At 44.2% G+C, this 22,224-nt stretch overlaps 1 protein-coding gene across 2 annotated transcripts; it reads right to left on the bottom strand.

Moving 5' to 3' along the window:
- Positions 1–1,788: 1,788 nt before the first annotated feature.
- Positions 1,789–22,196, bottom strand: castor1 (cytosolic arginine sensor for mTORC1 subunit 1). 2 transcript variants are annotated; one of them, XM_076989806.1, is made up of 9 exons: positions 21,892–22,190; positions 19,038–19,108; positions 12,476–12,669; positions 10,285–10,417; positions 8,961–9,084; positions 7,900–8,010; positions 7,732–7,814; positions 6,759–6,853; positions 1,789–3,376 (listed from the first exon to the last, which is right to left on the bottom strand). In XM_076989806.1, exons 1-9 carry the CDS (start codon positions 22,002–22,004, stop codon positions 3,308–3,310), a joined length of 993 nt encoding a protein of 330 aa, XP_076845921.1. In that variant the 5' UTR covers positions 22,005–22,190; the 3' UTR covers positions 1,789–3,307. The 2 variants fall into 2 exon arrangements, with proteins under 2 accessions (XP_076845921.1, XP_076845922.1); XM_076989807.1 differs by lacking the exon at positions 6,759–6,853 and having other exon boundaries at positions 21,892–22,196.
- Between the last annotated feature and the right edge of the window lie 28 nt (positions 22,197–22,224).

Below are 22,224 nucleotides of genomic sequence, written 5' to 3'. Positions count from 1 at the left end.
TTTTTCTAATGCAACTGTTCGGCCCCTGTCTGAGCCCAAGGCCCGTCTTGGTTTTACTGGCCAACTAAGGTTTCAAATACAAGACGATTCAGGATTTTAGAAAATTCAGTGGTTTTAATGCTGAACATCTCAATGATGAGGTGTTATTTTCTAATGCTTATCAGCACACATGGGCTATGAGAAAAATATAAAGACATCTGCAATAAACCTCAAAGCAACCTCCACCGAGCTGATAAAATCTGAATTGCATCACCACATCAGATCAAGAGGAAGTGTGTTTTACATTTTTCCTCATGATTCTGCATTTCAGCTGATGAACAGGGGGTTGTATGAAAAGTTAGATTTGCCACTATGACCGGTGTGGCACGAGTGTGTAACGTTCCCCTGAACCCTGTAACTCTTCCTCAGCACGGAAACACGGTGAAGATTTAATCCTGAGGAAACATCACACCTGAGTTTAGCAATGTGACTTTGTGACGTCAAAAACACCTTTTATGATGATGTTCCTGGAAAGACACTGTAGCACACACACAAGCGCAAACATGTAAATGCACTAGAAATCAAATCTGGTGCAGCACACAGACAAGCTGGAGAAGCAGGGGGTCCATCTGAGTGCGAGCCTGAGGAACGCTGAGGGCAACAAGCTTCAAACAACCACTGGCCCTTGATTTTGATGTTTTGAAGATGTTTTCTTTATGATTGTCCTTTATGAATATTCAGGACTGATAATTTGTGGAAGATACTATAACTGTTGCACCCTGCAATTTTTATGGCCTCCCTCACTCACTCACTCACTCACTCACTCACACACACACAGAGAGAGAGTGTTTACATGTTTGCCTCTCGGCACTGGGGTTTTGGCTTCAAGACCCGATCTGAGTGTAGTTTCCATGTTCTCCCCGTGTGTGTCCTTCATGTTCAATAAAAACAGTTGTGAGTGTGTGTGCATGAATGTGTGTGTGTTTGTATGTCCAGTGGTGGATGGTGCTCTGTCACTAGGGTCTGTCCTCTCTCCCCTTCCTGCACCCCATTCAGTCCCCCAGGGGGCTGTGGATCCCGGTAGAGAGAACGCTGTGTGTGTGTGTGTGTATATATAAAATATAATGCAGTAAAATATTCTTTAGTGGAATGGAACCAATATACACAATCAATAAGATAAGGCCAAACTATCTCCTAGTTACATTTATGATGAGGTATTAATATGAGGTATTAATATGAGGTATTAATATGCAACAGTGCGAGATGGTGCAGACGCCTGAAGCAGTTCAGATAGGAAGAGCGGTCGTGACATTCCTATGAAGGCAGCATGTGACAGTGCGTTTGAAATATTTCAGTGATTCAAATAGTCTCTGATTGTTAGAATTCATACCTCATTTAACTCAAAGTGGGAGTTGGAAAATGACTCGTACAATATTGACTCTAAATGTGGAGTTACTCCCTGCACAGAATCCTTGAAGTTACTCAGAAGTACTGCCACTTTATAAAAGGAACATTTAACAAGTACCTACCAGAAAGAGTCCAAACTAAATTCATTCAGTTCATGTGGTGTTCTTACTGCAGGACAACAGGGAGGGATTTGTGAGACACCGAGAGATAATGAACCAGCCATCAGTCGATGAGGCATCAAATTATCTCCAAACGATCTTATAGAGAGATATGAATCTTATTATCACTGCTTTAATGGGAGCTACTATCAAGATAGCTTGAGAATAAACCAAATATAATATGCATTTTTTTAAATGGAAAAAAACACAATTTCCCAACAGGGAAATTTAAACACACACAAAGTTGCAGAATTGCAATTTTATTGAACAAACTCTCTAAACGTGAACAATATCCTTACATATAAAATGTCCACTCAATAAAAAAGTGAGTGAAATGAGTGTAAAGGACAGGAGAGTGTAACTCCGTGCGGTGCACATCTACACCATGTTAATGCAGAATGAATTTGCATTCATTTCAGTACAAGGTGTGTTCACTACAGACATTCAGAAAGATGCACTTCTGATGTCCTGATTAATATGACTGTTGAGCCACTCGAAACACATCTGTGCATACTGGTCCTTCATCATTTGGGAACCAGTCAGATTGTTGTAAAGAAACCGTGTTAACATAAATAACCGATTACAGAACCAGCCACAGAGGGCAGGGTGTTTGTGGGGGTTTTGTTTTGCTTTTTTTTGTTGTTGTTGCAAGATTCACATTCACCAAAAATCCATTCTTAAGCATGTATGGTTGTTCCAAGCACATATTTTCTAATATTAATTGTATAGGAGTTATTTATTTAAAAAAATGTATTTTCACATTAAATGATATTTTTAGCATTTAGTGCTTTACTCTAAGTGTGCTTTGAACCCGATTAACTAGCATTGCTCAACCCCTCAGGACTCTCTTTATACATTAGATTTGACTCACCCCCAAAACCCACTAGATTTGATGAATGCCAAATCAGCATTACAATATGCTGCATCAAGAAGAAGTCTCTCTTTTACAACATCAAAGAAAGTCTTCCTAATATATCCATACTTTACTCTTAAATCTCCACTTAATAATAATAATGTCATCCAGTGGTTTTGGCAGGGACAGCATTCAGGCTGGATTCTGAAGTATTTCCAATGGCGTATGCATAGGGGGAAGGAGAAAACACACTTTTAGGGGGGGGGGGGGGGGGGTATTCAAAAGAACCCTTCTCTTAGGTTAAATTAAGCCAGTTAAATACTACATCTCAAATAAAATGTTCAACCCTTAACAAGTGTGGTGCACACATACGCACACATGCACTCTCATGACCGTACTGAAAGACATACTTACATCAAGTGTTGTTTTGTGCTGCAACATGAAAGGACACACTAATAAAGGTTTCCTGTTAACACATCAAACATTCTGACTATTTGCAAGCTGAAGTCACATACTCAGATGGAAACCAGGAGTAACAGGAACACCTGCCCCCTCACTCAACCCAAACTGTGTGCACCATTATTGTAAGTGACAACATTCCAGAACTTTGTGTGCGTCAGTCAACATTTCAACGACAGCAAATTGATGCTTTTAGCAAGCCAGAGTACCTGGATAAAACTGGCACATTATTGCTGTCTGACTGGCCTGGATGCCTGTCCGATTGTCTGATTGGATGCCACCTTGAGGTAATCTTCTACGAGCCATAGCTTAGAAATGTTGCCGTGGAAGCACTTCTCGCCTGGACACGAGGTCAGTAGTTAATACTCTTCAGCTGGTAGTATTGTAGTCACACAGACTGGTCGTCCAGTCCTGCCGTGTCCACTCTCTTCTAGGTCTTTTCTTCTGTCCTTCAGCATCCAGCTTCTTCTCGATGGCTGTGTAGCATGTCTGTTACCCTCACAATGTCCTCCTCTGGAACCTAAAGAAAACACTACATTAGAGAGGCTTCAACAGCACAGAACCATTCAACCTTTAACTGACTGCAACCCTGTGAGCTTTGAACAAACACTACTCAAGAGTCAGACATATCTGGCTTTCGGGTGGCATTTCAGGATTAACCTAAAATCCACTCAAACCTTTAAACTTAATGTGAACTTAATGAATGTGACCTTTGAATGCACATGCCCAATTTTTCAATTTCAACGATCTATTCTCTAACAAGGAGCTTAATGGCAAAATTCACAACAGTGGTTTGATCCATGGTTAAATTTCCTGGTTCAAATATAATCTGTATTTAAACAGATAATGTCCTCCTCATCATGCTGTTCTCAGGTTGATGTCATGAGAGCAAGACAACACCCAACAACTGACCAGAACCTCACGTTTGACCAGAACCTCATCTTTGCGAGGTTTCTAACAGGATGTCCTCAGATGGCAGTGGCCACTGAGCTTAGAGTGTCAGTGTCATCAACAGGTTGAAACAGAGATACAGAGAGACTGGAGGAGTCACAGAACAGTGTAGAAGTGGACGTCCTGTGTTCACGTCTCACACTGATGAATCACTTCATTGTGAACAGTGCCCTGCGGAATCGGATGATGAATGCCACACATCTCTAGACACATTTAAGGGAGATGAGAGGCACCCAAGTATCAGACCATTTGAAACCATTTACATCAGAGTGGTCTGTATGCTGACTACCTGCAAGGGGACCTGACCACACCACCGGGTGTCCTCATGGGGACCTGACCACACCACCGGGTGTCCTCATGGGGACCTGACCACACCACCGGGTGTCCTCATGGGGACCTGACCACACCACCGGGTGTCCTCATGGGGACCTGACCACACCACCGGGTGTCCTCATGGGGACCTGACCACACCACCGGGTGTCCTCATGGGGACCTGACCACACCACCGGGTGTCCTCAAGGGGACCTGACCACACCACCGGGTGTCATCAAGGGGACCTGACCACACCACCGGGTGTCATCATGGGGACCTGACCACACCACCGGGTGTCATCATGGGGACCTGACCACACCACCGGGTGTCATCAAGGGGACCTGACCACACCACCGGGTGTCCTGATGGGGACCTGACCACACCACCGGGTGTCATCAAGGGGACCTGACCACACCACCGGGTGTCATCATGGGGACCTGACCACACCACCGGGTGTCATCAAGGGGACCTGACCACACCACCGGGTGTCCTGATGGGGACCTGACCACACCACCGGGTGTCATCAAGGGGACCTGACCACACCACCGGGTGTCATCATGGGAACCTGACCACACCACCGGGTGTCATCATGGGGACCTGACCACACCACCGGGTGTCATCAAGGGGACCTGACCACACCACCGGGTGTCCTCAAGGGGACCTGACCACACCACCGGGTGTCATCAAGGGGACCTGACCACACCACCGGGTGTCCTCAAGGGGACCTGACCACACCACCGGGTGTCATCAAGGGGAGCTGACCACACCACCGGGTGTCCTCAAGGGGACCTGACCACACCACCGGGTGTCATCAAGGGGACCTGACCACACCACCGGGTGTCCTCATGGGGACCTGACCACACCACCGGGTGTCCTCATGGGGACCTGACCACACCACCGGGTGTCCTCAAGGGGACCTGACCACACCACCGGGTGTCATCATGGGGACCTGACCACACCACCGGGTGTCATCATGGGGACCTGACCACACCACCGGGTGTCATCATCCTGGATGGACCAGGGAGCATTTACGCTGGACGAGGGTCCAGTGGGCCTCAGTGCTGTTCACTGAACATTGATTTCCACTGAGCAGAATTGATGGCCACTAACGATGTTGGAGACGTCAAGGAGAGCGCTATGCATCATCCAACGTCACCAGACGAGCCTTTGATGGTGGTGTTGGCGTGGGCAGGTGTGTCTAGTCAATACAGAACTGCCCTACACTTTGTGAATGTGCCTCTGTATGAACAACACAGGCCTAATTTCATCTTCATGGACGATGCTCCAGCTCATCGAGGTCAGATCATTAGGGAACGGCTGCTGGAGACCAGGGTTCCTCAGATGGAGCGATCTGCACCTTCTCCAGACCTGAATACCTTAGAAAACCAGCAGGATCAACTGAGTCGCTGTGTAGAGGCTCATAACTCCAGAACCTCAATGACCTGAGGGACCTTCAAGAAGAGTGAGATGCCATGACTCAGCAGACAATAAGTCAACTTGTGAAGAGCACGAGACGTCATTGTCAAGCTGTAACTGATACTCAAGTGCACCTCACAGGTTTTTGAGACATTGACATGTTTTGTTGGGGTGTACCCACCACTGCTGCTGGGTTCTGTGTCAATAAAATGAGGTGAGGAAATCCCCTTACCATGCTGCTACGTAAATGCCCTACGTTCATGATATTATATCACTGTAGCAGGAATTTTTACATTTTGCATACATTTCACCTGAAAGCCAAATGTTTCTAACTTTTTGTGAGTAGTGTATTTCAGACTTCTTCATAGTCTATAAAGTGTACTAGCAGTTGGCTTAAAGATTGACACTCAACGTCCAGGCAAGAATGTCCTTAAAAGTTTAACTGATGTACTGAGGTTTTTGACCATTCAATTTACTCTAGTATGCTCTTGTAGACATAATAGAATATTGTATAATATTACATAATATTATCATATGATATTAATATTGAGAAAAGTATAAGGATAATTGTAAACAAAACTCGCCTCAAAGATTTTCCACCTTGCCTACTCAAACGTCATACACCTCACTAATGTACTGAAAGCTTAGTTCTGGTCTGTAGTCTGATCAGTCAGTATTATTTCAAGAAACACAATGTCTCCTCAAAAAGAAAAGCAGTATTTCATGTAGTTTCACTGAAAATTATTAATTAGACCTCATACTGTCACAGAGTAGCTAAGAGCCATCAGATACAAGATTACATTTACGGCATTTGGCAGACGCCCTTATCCAGACTTACATTTTTATCTAATTTTTTTTATACAAGTGAGCAATTGAGGGTTAAGGGCCTTGCTCAGGGGCACCTCAGTCATGGCCTCAGGTCTGGGAATCAAACCCCCGACCCTCCGGCCACAAGACCAGTTCCCTAACCACCAGACCATGACTGCCCTGATATTCCAAGCATATTCCAGCAAAGCTCTCATCTTTGGCAAGGGTTACAATGGCCACACTGCCCAAACACACTGACTTTATGAACCTATGAAGTAGCAGGGGAATAGAGGACAGTGTAACGCATTACAGCTGCACGCAGCGTGTACAGCGTCTCACTGGCAGACAGGACTTTCCCTCAGCTGTGTGTGAAGATGACAATGCAGCAGTGCACTTGATGTGACACATAGTCTCACCAGCGCGTGGTCGAAGCTGAATGTGCTGATGTAATACGCCGAGATATCACTGTCTGCTAACGGCTGAGAAATTTGAGCTACTATCCCACATTCATCTGAGAGAGACAGATAGAGAGAGAGAGAGAGAGAGAGAGAGAGAGAGAGAGAGAGAGAGAGAGAGAGAGAGAGACATGAACGACATGAGGCAATCAGACATTCTGCCCCACGACTCATCACTGCTCACTGAACCCTCACAGGGAAATAAGGATATTTGGATTTCTTGTACACAAAGGCTGTGTTCAAAATAACCTACTACATACTGGTTACTGCATACTGCACTCAGTATATACTGGATACTGCATACTGGTCCTTGTAGTAGTAGTATGCAGTACAGTTTCCAGTATGCGACAAAAGCAAAGCATACTACGGGGTCACGTGAACATAGTGTTGCATGATGGGATGCAGTACACCAAGAAGATAGCTCTGTTCACGTACTGGGAAGTAGTATGTAATCCGGGGATGTTTCGCTTACCAGAAAACATTTTTTTATTTGCATACTGCATACTGCATACTGCATACTGATTTGGGGCCCAAGCAGTACGCCAGTAGTATGTAGTATGTAGCAGGCTATTTTGAACACAGCCAGAGATAAAACCATCACATAAAATCAATATGTAGATGTTTGATATACAATTGAAACCAGCATGTCTGGGTGTTCAATATTTTCCCAGTTATTTTGCTGTTGATACCACTAAAACTGTAGTGTTATGCAATTTTGGTCAACCCCCTCCACCCCGTGGAGGGAGACGTGGCCATATGAGCAGAAACGATCCTCTCCACTATTCAATACTCATACTCTGAATACTCAGAATTTCTTTGATGCTTTTTCATGTGCAAGACGTGTGTTTACGACAATGTTGTGAATTCCTGGTAGCAACAATGAAAAGAGAAAGTAAAAAGGGGAAAAACAGCCGAGCAGTGACGGAGGACCCACCAAAGCCCAGGGGCTGACCACCAATCCTCACCATCCTCCAGAGTTCACCAGAAGAGCTGGTGAAGAGAAGGTTTACCGGAAACCTACACACACACACACACATACACACACACGTTAACTCATGACAGTTCTTGCATCACATTTTCGATAGCACAGTCTGGTTCTTACTTTCTCTGTGCTTCTGTGTCCATCACTAAGGAGACGTAACCATCAATCAGAGAGAAAGAGAAGAATTTTATACATTCCAGATCATTAGTTGGGCTGGCATCTTCCTTAGGACTGTGAAAGTGAATGGACACACACACACACACACACGAAATTAAGCATGGTGTTCAAACACTTTAGGCTACAACTTTTTTAAAAATCAGGTAATATTAGGAGATATTTACATTTTACATTTTATGGCATACGCCCTTATCCAGAGCGACTTACATTTTTATCTCATTTTTTTATACAAGTGAGAAATTGAGGGTTAAGGGCCTTGCTCAGGGGCACCTCAGTCATGGCCTCAGGTCTGGGGATCGAACCCACGACCCTCCGGTCACAAGACCAGTTCCTTAACCACCAGGACATGACCTCCCTGATATTCCAAGCATGCGAGTATGTTATGCTGTACCGGAAGCAAATTCCACCAACTTGTTGTGTGGTCATTAATAATAAATGAAATGAATTAAATGAGTATAGTAAGTTTCATGAAGGGTCTGGCCAGTTCTAGGTGGAATATTCACACTGACGTCTGTCAGCTCAGAGTTGTTCATAAATGTGCATTCTGACGTGAAATGAATCATCACTCTGCCTAAAAGCAGAGACACACACACACCCACCAGATTTAAGTCTCACGCCAGAAGCACACGGGTGTGTGTTAGCAGTGTGAGTCAGCAGACAGCTGTGGGTGTGCATGTAGTGGGATTCATGGAAAGCAGAGAGATTGTGGGTATTTCTGGTGTCAACTCTACACACCATCCTACTCTTTTTGAAGATACAACTATGGATTTAAGCTGCATCCTGTTTGGTAACTGCAAGTTCCTCATAAGGGAAATGCATCTATTTTAAACCTCTGTGCCTGATCCACACTTTGCTCTTTTCTCGAAGTGAGTAGTGATGACGTCTGGGGCAACAGACAACACATAGAATAATGATTTATTAATATTTGAGGCAAGTTTCATTAGCATTTTCAATAATCAGACTACCAACAAAATGTTAGCAGTATGTGTGTGAGTTGAGGAAACCTGTCTGAGTAGAACAGAGCGTCTAGAAGTGTGGTGGCTAGACCCGGCAGCGTGTCAGGGTCCAGACTCATCACGCAGAACTGATTCTTTGGAATGAACACTGGGTGCACTGTGGAATAAGGGACTAAACACACACACACACACACACACACACACACACACACACACACACACACACACACACACACACACGTAAGCAAAACTAACACAAAGGACTAACAAAGTCCAGTGTGTTGTCTCTTTTGGCATGTTTGCAGGCATGATAGTGTGTGTGCACACACGTGCGTGCGTGTGTGTGTGTGTGTGTGTATGTGTGTGAGTGTGTTTGGGGGGGTGTGTGTGCATGGGCGTTTGTGTGTGTTTGTGCTGCTGATGGTACGTGTGTGCGTGTGTCTGTGTGTGCATGTGTGCGTATGTGTGTGTGCGTGTGCATGCGTGCGTGTGTGTGTATGTGCATGCGTGCGTGTGTGTATGTGTGTGCATGTGTGCGTGTGTGTATGTGTGTGTGCATGCGTGCGTATGTGTGTGTGCGTGTGCATGCGTGCGTATGTGTGGATGTGTGTGTGTGTGTATGTGTGTGTGCATGCGTGCGTGCGTGTGTGTGCATGTGTATGTGTGTGTGCGCGTGTGTGTGCGTGTGTATGTGTGCGTGTGTGTATATGTGTGTGTATGCGTGCGTGTGTATGTGTAAGTGCATGTTTGTGCGTGTGTGTGTGTGTGTGTGTGAGCTGCTGATGGTACATGTGTGTGTGTGTATATATGTGTGTGTGTGTATATGTGTATGTTTATGTGTGTGTGCGCGCATGTGTATGTGTGTGCCTGTGTGTGTGTGTGTGTGTGCGCATGTGTATGTGTGTGTGCGCGTGTGTATGTGTGTGTGCGCGCGTGTGTATGTGTGTGTGCGCGTGTGTGTGTGTGTGTGTGTGCGCGTGTGTGTGTGTGTGCGTGTGTGTGTGTGCGTGTGTGTATGTGTGCGTGTGTGTATGTGTGCGTGTGTGTATGTGTGCGTGTGTGTATGTATGCGTGTGCGTGCGTGTGCATGTGTGAGCTGCTGATGGTATGTATGTATGTGTGTGTGTGTATGTGTTTGCGTGCGTGTGTGTATGCGTGTGTGTATGTGTGTGCGTATGTGTGTATGCGTGTGTGTGCGTGCATGCGTATGTGTGTGTGCATGCGTGCGTATGTGTGTGTGTGTGCATATGTGTGTGTGTGTGTGCATATGTGTGTGTGCATATGTATGTATGTGTGTGTGTGTATGTGTGTGTGTATATATGTGTGTGTGTGTATATGTGTGTGCGTGTATGTGTGTGAGCTACATTCTCACCCTCTCTGTCGTTCCTCTGTAGGTCATCAGATGCTCCCTGCTGCAGGGGTACAGACTCGCCCTCCACCTCCTGGTAGAGATGAAACTCTTCTCCTAGTGTGTGTACCACCACGGCCAGGTCCTTCTCACGCACCTGGGGCACAGCAACACTGCACTTAGCACGCTCCAGCATACACACACACGCACGCATGCACGCACGCACGCACACACACACACACGCACGCACACACACGCATGTACCATCAGCAGCTCACACACACACACACACACATCATCAGCAGCTCACACACACACACACACACACACACACACACACACACACACGCACACGCACGCACGCACGCACGCACACACACGCATGTACCATCAGCAGCTCACACACACACACACCATCAGCAGCTCACACACACACACACACACACCATAAAACACATTCATGCCATAAAACACATTCATGCATACAGGCAAGGAAAAAGCGAGAATTCAAATCGATCACAAGAAATACTGAAGTTGCAAAATGACCACATGGAAATGTTGTTTGCTGTGTAATACATTTGTAAGTTACATGAAATTTTTGTTCCATGTAAACATCCGTGTAAACATCAAACGTCTTACAGAAAGAAGTCATGAATGTGCAGGAATTCGTTTAGAGAGAACGCAAGATAGGAAACTCAGTGCCTTGTTTAGACATCATGTATAAACCCCCCTGGGCACCACGCAGGTGTGAGAGTCATTAACTAACACGCTGTAGTCCCGTTTAGGCCCTAAATATAATGCTAAATATGATGCTTTAATTCAGCGTTTCAGAGACGTTCACAGCGATGGGCACAAGCACTAACTTTTCCTCTCGCACTTGGTAAATTAAATTTTAAAACATATTTACAATTTTTTGCTTTTAATAATAATAATAATAATCTTTATTTGTAGAGCACATTTCATACGTGCAACTCAAAGTGATTTACAGAATAAAAAAGACAAAAAAATAAAATGTTAAAAGAAATTAAAGATTTTATACATTTAAAAATGTTTATATTGTATTTTGGTGTTTACTTGATAACTAAAATTCCTCCAGCACAGAAAACTATTTGCTTTATTGAATAAATAATTTTGAAGTGTTTCTGCTGTATTCACCCACACACACACTACAGCTCATATATGGAACCAACCTGCAAAACCAGCCAGTTTCTATGACATCACCAAAACGCACAAATCGCAACCGTTTCATTCTTCGGTATTTCAGCCCCACTCACGTACATTGTAGTTTTCAAGTGTTTCATCTGTCTGTGTTTTTTAAGGCGCTTTACAGAACAGCCAAACAAAAAAGTAAATGATCTTATATTCGTATTAAACGCACATTAATATGAAAATAACATAATACACTATCCCAAGGTTTTATTTTTATAAATCAGCGCTTTACGTGTGTCACTCAAAGAGCCCCAGACTGACACTTCCATTAAAACATTTCTAATTCTGCTTCTGCTTTTAACAAAAGGATCGTTTTCCGTAATCACCTTGTTTCACATTCAGACGTGCTATTGCAGACACGGCGTGGTAGTGCTGGTTTAACTGGGCTGACCCAGACTACGTCTACACTAGTGTTTCAGACGAACATGCGTGATGCGTCGTGTTCACTCCACACACACACACACACACACACACACACACACACACGATTCTCTCCTGCCTTAAAGCTCCGTTGTTAACCAGCTGGTAATAACGGTAATAAAGTTTTAAAGCTTCTGATTGGTCAGCGTGCAGTTGACGGTGCTCACTAGCAATTTTTTTTCTTTTCATGTGGACAGTTAAAAAAAAAAACAAAAAAAAAAAAAACCAGTACTTGTGTGGACGGGGTTTAATAATAAACTAATTTAAAAAGACCTGTATGTGGATTAGGGGTAAGGTATAAAGATAGGTAGGACTACAGTAATGTTAAAAATTACTTAAGTGTGTTTCTGGAAGATAAAGCCACACAAGTATAGTTAGTGGACATGAAGGAAAATATTAATCTAGGCTGTGTGACCTTTACATAACTAAATTATTCAATAAATAAATCCACCACTTTTGACCTGTTTCAGCAAAACTGTAATTACCAGGTCGGCCGAATGTCAAAATTGTCTGCAGGATTTGGTCAGTTTTGCAACAGCGATGTCCACTTGTGATTGGACCAGTAATTGTGGGCTGTGCTCCTTACCAGGATGAAGTCTGTCTGATAGGTGGAGAGCATGAAGACTGAGACGTGCTGCTTGGCCAACGGGGCGATGACAGACCTGGCGATCTTGGTCACGCCTACAACCTGCGAGCTGCTAGAGGTGTTGGTGTTGGACACGACGTTGAGGGGCAGCCAGGTGGAGCGCTCCACCCTCAGGTGCTGGGACGGGGGCAGCTCTGAAAGGGGGGGGTGGAGAAGAGGAGATGGAGTGAGGGTAAGAAGGTAAATGTGGTGATGGAGGATCTGGTAGGGGTTGACGAAAACATGCCCCACTGCAATGTGCTCCCACAATCTTGCAGCGTTCTGCACGGGAACTTTTACCAAACAACCGCACGCACACACACACACACACACACACACACACAAACACACACACACACGTCACGGCCAGAAAACGCAACCAGCAGAACCCAAATGAGCCTCTAAAACACCCCAAGCTCTCATGTTTTTTTCCTCTGCTGCCACTTTTACCAAAATACATCAAAAGTGAGCGTTGATGTCACTCAACCAACACAGCCAATCAGCAGACTCCAAGCAGGCTCCATTTTCCGCTTCTTAATTGCAGTAATCAGCTAAAAAGAATTGAGGTATATTTTTAGATAGACCACAGACTGCCCTGCGACAGGATGTCAGATGCAACATTAACAGAGCCCACACTGTTGCACACACCAGTGGTGGGGGGGGGGGGGGGGGGTGGACTTTGCCTGGCTGGTGAACACGAATGCATTACAAAAAACATGTTAGCCTTTAGGACTGATCTGAGGCCAGTTTCGTGGATGGAAGATTGTGCAATTAATGAACTTCACACATTTACATTTACGGCATTTAGCAGACGCTCTTATCCAGAGCGACTTACAAAGTGCTTTGCTTCTGATCACAGAATACATCCTAGGAAATAGTACAGATAGGCCAGAATTCAAGACACCATTGAGTCAGACTACTACTAAACTACAGGAGTCAGTATCATTACCTAGTGTTTGTAAGTTAGACATTTGCCTAGAAGCACAAATAACCATAAACAGACATACAATTTAAGAACAACGGCAAGTGGTATCAGATGAATTAGTGCTCTGGTAAGAACTCAACAAACAGGTGAGTCTTCAGTCTACGCTTGAAGATAGTATAGACTCTGCAGTCCTAGCAGCTAATGGAAGATCGTTCCACCATCTTGGAGCCAGGACGGAGAATAGTCTGGAGCTTTGTCTTCCATGAGACTTTAAGCATGGAGTTTCAAGTCGAGCCAAGCTTGAGGTTCTAAGTGTTCGCTGTACAGATCGGCTTTTTACCATGGACATCATGTAGGGAGGGGCCAGTCCATTTTTGGCTTTGTAAACAAGCATCAAGGTTTTATACCTGATGCGTTCCGCTACTGGAAGCCAGTGAAGAGAGAGTAGTAGAGGAGTCACATGTGAGAACTTGGGTAGGTTGAAGACCAGTCGTGCTGCAGCATTCTGAATTAGTTGTAGAGGTCTGATGACCCATAGAGGAAGACCTGCAAGTAGGGAATTGCAGTAGTCTAGCTTAGAGATTACTAGAGACTGCACAAGCACTTGAGTAGCTTCCTGTGAAAGGAAGGGTCGTATTCTCCGTATGTTGTAGGGGAGAAATCTGCAGGATTTGGTCAGTTTTGAAACATGTGTTGAGAAGGACAACTCGTTGTCCAACGTTACACCCAGGCTTCGAGCAGTTTCTGATGGTGTTAACAAGATGTTCTCAAAGGAAACTGTGAGGTCGTTGTGTGGGTTTGGGGTTCCTGGAATGTACAAAAGCTCAGTTTTGCTAGGGTTGAGCTTCAAGTGGTGAGTAGTCATCCATGAAGCAATATCTGTCAAGCATGCCGAGATACGCCTAGAGACCTGGGTGTCAGAATGAGGGAAGGAAAGAATTAGCTGGGTGTCATCAGCATAGCAATGATAATAGAAACCATGAGACAAAATAATGGCACCAAGGGAACGAGTATATAAAGAGAAGAGAAGAGGGCCTAGGACCGAGCCTTGGGGGACTCCAGTGGAAAGTTTACATGGATTGGATGTAGATCCTCTCCATGTTACCTGATATGAACGGTCTTCAAGATATGACTGGAACCATTTCCAAGCAGAGCCAGTCACACCTAGGCTAGAAAGAACAGAGAGGAGGATGTTGTGGTTGACAGTGTCAAAGGCTGCAGAAAGATCTAGAAGAATTAAAACTGATGATAGATTTTTAGCCTTGGCATCATGGAGCATCTCGATCACTGCTTTGAGGGCAGTTTCTGTTGAGTGTGCCCGTTTGAAGCCAGATTGATTAGGATCATGGAGTTGGTTCTGATAGAAAAGAAAGAAGTGATACCGGTCTGTAGTTGTTCATGTCAGAGGTGTCAAGTGTTGCTTTTTTCAGGATTGGTAACACCCTTGCCATCTTGAACACGGTAGGCACATGACCCAAAACTAAGGAGTTGTTGATGATTGCCGAGATGAACGGAAGGAGTTCTCTTGACATATTCTGGAAAAGAGTGGAAGGAATTGGGTGGATTTTGGGTGGACACAGTTTGGGTGGACACAGTAAACACACCACCGATTTCCTATGAACCAATGACTAGACGGAGACGGAGTCATCATGTATGGAGGGACTCAAACGCTCCACTCTCTGTTCATCACAGGAAGACACTTCCGTCGTCGTCTTGGTTACCTGCTCATACCCCCACACAGAGACCGTCAGAGATGGCCCTCACTCTCCATCATGAACTTTTGACACAAAGACTGTGTGCCAGACCCCGCAAGACCCCCCCCCCCCCCCCCCCCAACACCTCTCACTGCTTACTGTCTGTGTTATCAATGCTGTATGTGCTATGGGGATTTTTTGCATGCACACAGACTGTTGTCCTGTTTGTGAGAATAATCGGTGGTCAATTTTTTTTGTCTCCTCCTGATGTTTATCTCTCTATGTTTCTCCCCTAATCTGTAATGGCGGGGCTCTCTTGATGCAGTGGCCACTCTGGGATCTCGGTGCTTTTCACCGGGGTCCTGGAGGAACTGAATATCCCAATAAAGCAGGGGTCGCCAACCTTTTTGAAACTGGGAGCTACTTCTTGGATGCCAATTATTGCGGAGGGCTACCAGATTAGTACGAGCGAAAAGTTGTTGAGCGGGGGTGGGGGGGGGGGGGTCGGCGAACGAAAGTTGCATGCGCGAGTGTCAATTGCTAAGCGGGAAGACCGCTAGCAACCGCGGACAATCTATAATAGTAGCAAAAACATAAACGATGCAGCGCTTTGGTGCATGGCGCTATAGTGAGCTATTTTTAAAACAAGCCCGCGGGCGACTCATGACGTGGGTGACCCCTGGTTTATTCAATATTGACGGCAGCCTAACTTTTTGATTGACAGCTAATTGAGCAATAGAACACGAGAGGAAGTGTGTTATCGTGAATATATGTACGTGCCGTTACTTGACAACGCGTAAGCGGAGTGATACAAAGAATGAGAATACCGTGCTGTTATCACACATATCTGCAGGGTTAGAACACTTCTCAACCAGTCGGATTGTGAACTAACTGTTGTATAATTGGCGAATAATCATATAGGGGAGGTTTCCCAGACAGGGTTTAACTTAAGACAGGACTAGGCCTTAATCTGGAGTAGTTAATCATGTCTTTAAAAAGGGCTTTCTGAAACACAGATTAACTAATGGTTACTAACACCTGGACTATGGAGTCCTGAATTAAAGTAAACGAGCTTAATTTAAAACCACCTGTGATAGTCTGAATTAGCTGGAGCAAAGTTGCCTATAAAACATGGAATGGACCCAGAAATGTGTAAAATAACATTGAATGGGAGAGTCAGATACAAGTAAAACCATGGCTGCAGAGAAGAGACACCAATCAAAAAACTTTACTGAGCATGAGAAAACTCTGTTAAAGCAAATAGTTTCAAGACACCCGGTTATTGAAGATAAACAACACACATCAGCTGCGGAATCAAAGAAAAGGAATGCCTTTAAATCTATTTACAATTAATTTAATGCAAGTGAACACACATCTACAAGAACATTACAACAACTCCAAGTAAGAATAATTGGCTTTATTAGGTTTCTCTTTTGTGAAATTAGTGAGTTGACATAAGTTACTTTATACAAGTGTTGTGGAAGAATATAAAAATAAGCCTCAAACAGACTGCTGCTGAAGCCCGAAGAGAGAGGTTCAAGACTGGTGGGGGGCCTGCACATAAAGATCCTGACCAGGTGGATGAGTTACTGACAGGAATAATGGAGAGTCAGCAACCTTTGGAGAACATACCAGATGATGACCATTTAGACAGTTCAGATGATGGATCTCAGGCACCTACTTTGGGTAAATTAATTCATTTAAATTCATAAATTTACATTTAAAACTGTATTTGTGTCAGTGTCATGTAATCTGCATTTATCTGAACTGTTCTGGTTTCAAGGAGAAGGTCACTAGGACAGAACTGAAGTGGAGTTGCAAAGTAGTTTACCCTCCACATCTTCAACAACATGTGTGGCAGCGTCTGCCAGTAGGCCTACTGGTCAGTACAACAAAAGACTCACTATCCATGAACGGCTGGCAAATGAATTTCATGAACATAAGTTTAATTATCTTAAGGAGGAGCATGAAATGAAAATGAAGATCCTACAAGTAGAACTGGAAATGAAGATGAAGGAGAGAGACATGCAAGTGTCTCAAATGCCACAGTAGTACATAAATCTATAAAATAAATGATATGTTGGATGTAATGGTTATTTCTGTAATGCACCAAACAAAATGTACACATTTACTTTGAAATAAAAATGTATTAACTCATTACATGTGAAATGTATATAATTTGAGCAGAAGATAAAAAAAATGGATAATGTTGAGAATATCTACTTAAAGTGGCACAGTGCAAATGAATCTGTGTATGCAAGTCCTTCTCTGGCGTCTGCTGGAAATGGTGGTACATCTGGATTGTCATCCTCTTCAATTGGAGGATCAGGGCATCCACGCAGTTTCAGGTAGTTGTGTAGAACAGCTGTTGCAATGATGAGTGTTTTTCAAAGGCACTGAAAACGACTCTTCCAAATCCCAAACATGCGCTCTATTGGACGCCTAGTGCGCATGTGAGCCTGGTTGTAGCGCCACTGCTAAGCTGTTGCTGGATGCAAGTATGGCGTAAACAAAAAATTCTTCTGGGCGTACCCACTGTCACCAAGCAATATTCCACCGTGTACTCCTCTTTCAAATTGAGCATACAGAGATGAGTTAAGAAAAATACGAGAATCATGAGTAGCACCTTTCCAACGTGCAACAATGTTTGAAAACAGTAATTGGGGAGTGCATACACCTTGGACATTTATTGAAAACCAATTCTTGCGGTTCCTGTATTCCTCAGCATCTGGAGTAGATGGGCATTTTATGGGAATATGCAGCCTATGACTCCTGGAAAGTGCCCATATTCATAGAAATGTACTTTGTGGTTTACCTGGGTTGTAGCATCAGGGAAATTTATGTACTGTCCTCTTAGGTCACAAATGGCTCTGCATACTCTGTGAATGACTTTACATACTGTTGGTTCAATAACACCAACTAAATCCCCAGTTTCTCGATGAAAGGTGCCACATGCCAAGAACCTTAAAGTCAAGAGCACTTGGAGACGAACAGGTAAAGGCCGTCCTCGCTGAGTCACAGATGAAAGCTTGTGTTCCAACAGTGAGAGAATCTCCATGGCATCTATTTTATACATTCTAAAACGATCTCTAAAACTAATGTCATCAAAATGTTGAAATGGGTCACTTCTGTCAGCAAGAACATATCTAGCTTGTGGTACTCTTTGGTCTTCATTGACATAGTCCAAGTAATCCATTCTTTGACAAACAACATTAATCTGAAGTTAAACATGCCTCCTGTCAGGTTTAATTTAAACCTCAATTTAGTCCTGCATTAGCACTAATCTTCCTTCAAGAAATGAGATTACATAATTCAGAATTAGACTAAATGTAGGACTATTTTGAGCCATGACTGAGAAAGCATATTTCTGTTACTCTGAGTTAAAAGGCCAATTTAGTCTAGGACTAGGCTTAATCTCTGTCTGGGAAACCGCCCCTTAGTGTTAGAAGGGGAGGGACAACTGTGAATTTTGATTGGACATAAATTTAAGTAGATTTCTCGATGGGACCAATTAGGTTTACAAATTTATATGTAATTCATTGGCCCTTTGGCGAGCTACTCGGAAAGGGGTGGCGAGCTACTGGTAGCTCGCGAGCGACGTTTTGGAGACCCCTGCAATAAAGGTTATTGAATTCAATTCAATTCAAGTACTTTAGATATAAAAGGCACAGGCCAGAATACACATGCAGTAAACAGATGTGCTTTCTAATGACTGTTGACTTCCAGTCTGGCAGAGGTACAGTTTCACATCACTACAGCAAAATAAAATCCATTCAAACACATTTTGTTGGTGATAAGATGTTGTGATTATCTGCTGAGATCTTACAGTGGTGGTGAGACATTATGATAATTCAAAGCTTTTGAGTATCATAGGAAGCTGGTGTTCACTGGATGTGTATGGTACCTTTAAATCCCTCTTCATCAAGGACAACCGTGTAATTCTCTGGAGTCTCTGTCAGACTGAAGAATTTGCATCTGTGTGAGAGGGAGAAAAATTAGACAGAACAAAGAAAAAATACCAGAAGCAAAGAGGGAAAAACAGGTTTGGAGAGGAGAGTGACAGAGATGAAGTGGGAACATAAAGGATGAGACAGAAGACAGAGAGAGACACAAGAGAAGGACAGAGGAGAGACAAGCCTAACAGTGCCTGAGAGACAGAAGCAGAAAGAACGATGAGAGATGTGTGAATGAAGGAAGATGATGACACATTGATGTTAAGAGATGGTGTGAGTGCTGGATACAGGCAGGTCAGACAGACAGATTCAGGCACCTTAGACATATTCACATTTTACATTTACATTTACGGCATTTAGCAGACGCTCTTATCCAGAGCGACTTACAAAGTGATCATATCTTGCAATTTACTGCCATTCACTGACAGTAAGGGAACACAGGACGAATGACTGTGTGTGTGTGTGTGTGTGTGTGTGTGTGTGTGTGTGTGTGTGTGATCTCAGGCCTTGACCTAAATTGTTCAGGAGTAACCAGTACAATCCAGTGTGTTCTAGTTCATTCGGAGGCCCACTGTGTCAGCATTTATAAGAACTGGCCAAACCAAGAGTCAAACTGGGAGTCTCTCTGTGTAGCACCTCAGATGATGCTATATCAAACAAGAATGTTGTATTTGGGCTTTTCGCAGACCTATTTTCCCTGTTTCATTTCTCCACATGGCTGCCCGCCTGCTTGAGGAATAATGAGATGAGGAGAGACAAGCGATCCATCCTGGGCCGGCCACCTCCTGCCTAACCGGATGCCTACACCATGATGGACATTATTACATCTTTTATATTCTGTCTAAATGGACATTATTGCATCTTTTACATTCTGTCTACATTCTGTCTATATTGTTGTTGTTGTCATGGTGACCGGTGTCGGCTCCCCCCCTGAGTCTTGGTTCCTCTCAAGGTTTCTTCCTCATGCAAAAAACTAGGGAGTTTTTCCTTGCCACTGTCGCCTTTGGCTTGCTCACTGGGGGCTAGGACTCGGCACTTGTAAAGCTGCTTTGTGACAACAACTGTTGTAAAAAGCGCTATATAAATAAAATTTGATTGATTGATTGATTGATACTTTGCAAAGGACAAGGAAAGAGCAACACACACACACACACACACACACACACGATATCCATTCTCAGGTGTTCTGCTGCTTTCTGAATCCTGCTTTCAATCCCCCCCCCCCCCCCCCCCCCCCCCGTCGCAGGCCAATCAAAGAGGTCATGGAGTTGGGGGGGTGTTATAAGGCAGGGCCGGGGAGGGGGGAAGGGGGGCATTATGGGAGTTATGGGGGTTCCGGGTGGCAGCATTGTCATCTACCCCAAACACTTCCTGTTCACCTTCAGAATCTCTATGCTGCACTTCCTGCGAACGCCCCAAAGCCAAGAAAACATCCTCCATCACAGTGAGGGAGGGAGGGAGGGAGGGAGGGAGAGGGAGAGAGAGAGAGAGAGAGACACTGACTCGTGTCTAATCTCCTGTCAGACAGGGTTTTTGCTACGTGTTTATCCCACCAGACTGTGGTTCCAGCGTCTCTGACCCTCCACATGTGCTGGGCAGTGAGGAGATTGAACACAAGAACCTTGTAGATGTTGATCAACTTCTCAGAATACAAAACCAAACCATCAATGCACCACATGCAACGTTGCTAAACCACCAACAACTTGATAGCCCACAGATATCCACCTACTTCCAGATTAACCGGGTATCCAACTTTTTACAAAGCATAATATCTCGTTAGAAGGGTGATTTGTGTCAAAGGTCAAGATTAATGGGAAAAGGAAGAAAAGATCATTCCAACAGTCTTAACTGCTGGCGTAAGATATCCAATAAACAGAAAAAAACATGCACAAGCTTACAAAACCAGGGTTGAGCTTTGTGCTGGTACTGAATGCAAAGCTCAGTATTTTTGCAATAGTCTGGTACAACACGCAAACGCACAAGGAGGTTCTGCAGAGCGTGGACACGTCAGAGCATTTGCGCAAAACAACCCACCACATTTTCACATGCCACCTTACTACGTTTCTAGTCCTAGATCGCCCTTTGACGTCGTGAACACTTTCTACATACAGTCCTCTAGTGCTTCTGAGGGATTAGTCATCTGTGTAATGCAAACACGCATCTACAGTCGATTACAGCATGATTACAGCTACGACATCACTTGGACATGTTATCATCCAATGCAATACTAACAATCTCTGTCATCAGACAAGAATTTTTGACATGTGCATTACAACTGTGAGAAACTACACCCAACATGAGGACAGATTAAAGTGGAGCAACTCCATTTATGGTCTTGTTCTAGTTTACATTTACTTCACGTGGGCAATTTCTTAACGTTTTATGGAGTATAAGTGAATCTGGAGTGTCATCCGGTTAAACAATCCCAATTCCCTTAACCCAACATCTCTAGCGCATCTACAGGATTCATTATTTATATTCCTTCCTGTTTACTACCCTACAGCAGCCTGTGGTTTTGAAGAGAAACACGCGGATGGATTTAGCAATTCTGTCAGTTCTGTCTATTTTAAGACAGAATAATGTCACTCGATTACTTCACTCCAGCCTGTGCAGTGCAGACTGTGCAGCTGAGCGCGCGCGTGCAGACGGGACCGGGGGAGGGAGGGGGGGGGGGGGGGTCTGCGCATGCGCATTAACGCGCTGGTGTACCGTGGACTGTTTTTCTCTTTCTAAACGAGCAACAGACTTGAACTACAGACGCTCCCAACTATCTAAAGAGACGCATGTCGGGGTGAATAAACTTACCTCGTCCTGTGCCTCAGAAATATTAGTTTTATTAGTGGGTGGGTGTACGTGTCCAGGCCGTGTTTGCTGATACTCGCCACCCTCAGCTTGTGGTCTAAAATGTGTAGATCCATGACCTCTTCTCTGAATACGTGTTACAAACCTCACCCATATATCACAATATCTCCAAATATCACATTATCTTCATATATCACATTATCTCCACATATGCAGCTGCTCGCACTAAAACAGGCTCGATGTGTTTGTGCAGCTGTCTGTGCTAAGAGAAATGAGAAGACAAGCACGCCCATGAACTCTTAAAGATACAGCGAGCTGAGACGAGACGAGACGAGC

The sequence above is a fragment of the Brachyhypopomus gauderio genome, unplaced genomic scaffold, assembly GCF_052324685.1.
Source record: "Brachyhypopomus gauderio isolate BG-103 unplaced genomic scaffold, BGAUD_0.2 sc71, whole genome shotgun sequence".
NCBI classification, from domain to species: Eukaryota; Metazoa; Chordata; class Actinopteri; order Gymnotiformes; family Hypopomidae; genus Brachyhypopomus; species Brachyhypopomus gauderio.
The sequence above is the reverse complement of the archived record's forward strand: the minus strand, read 5'-3'. Positions and strand labels throughout refer to the sequence as shown.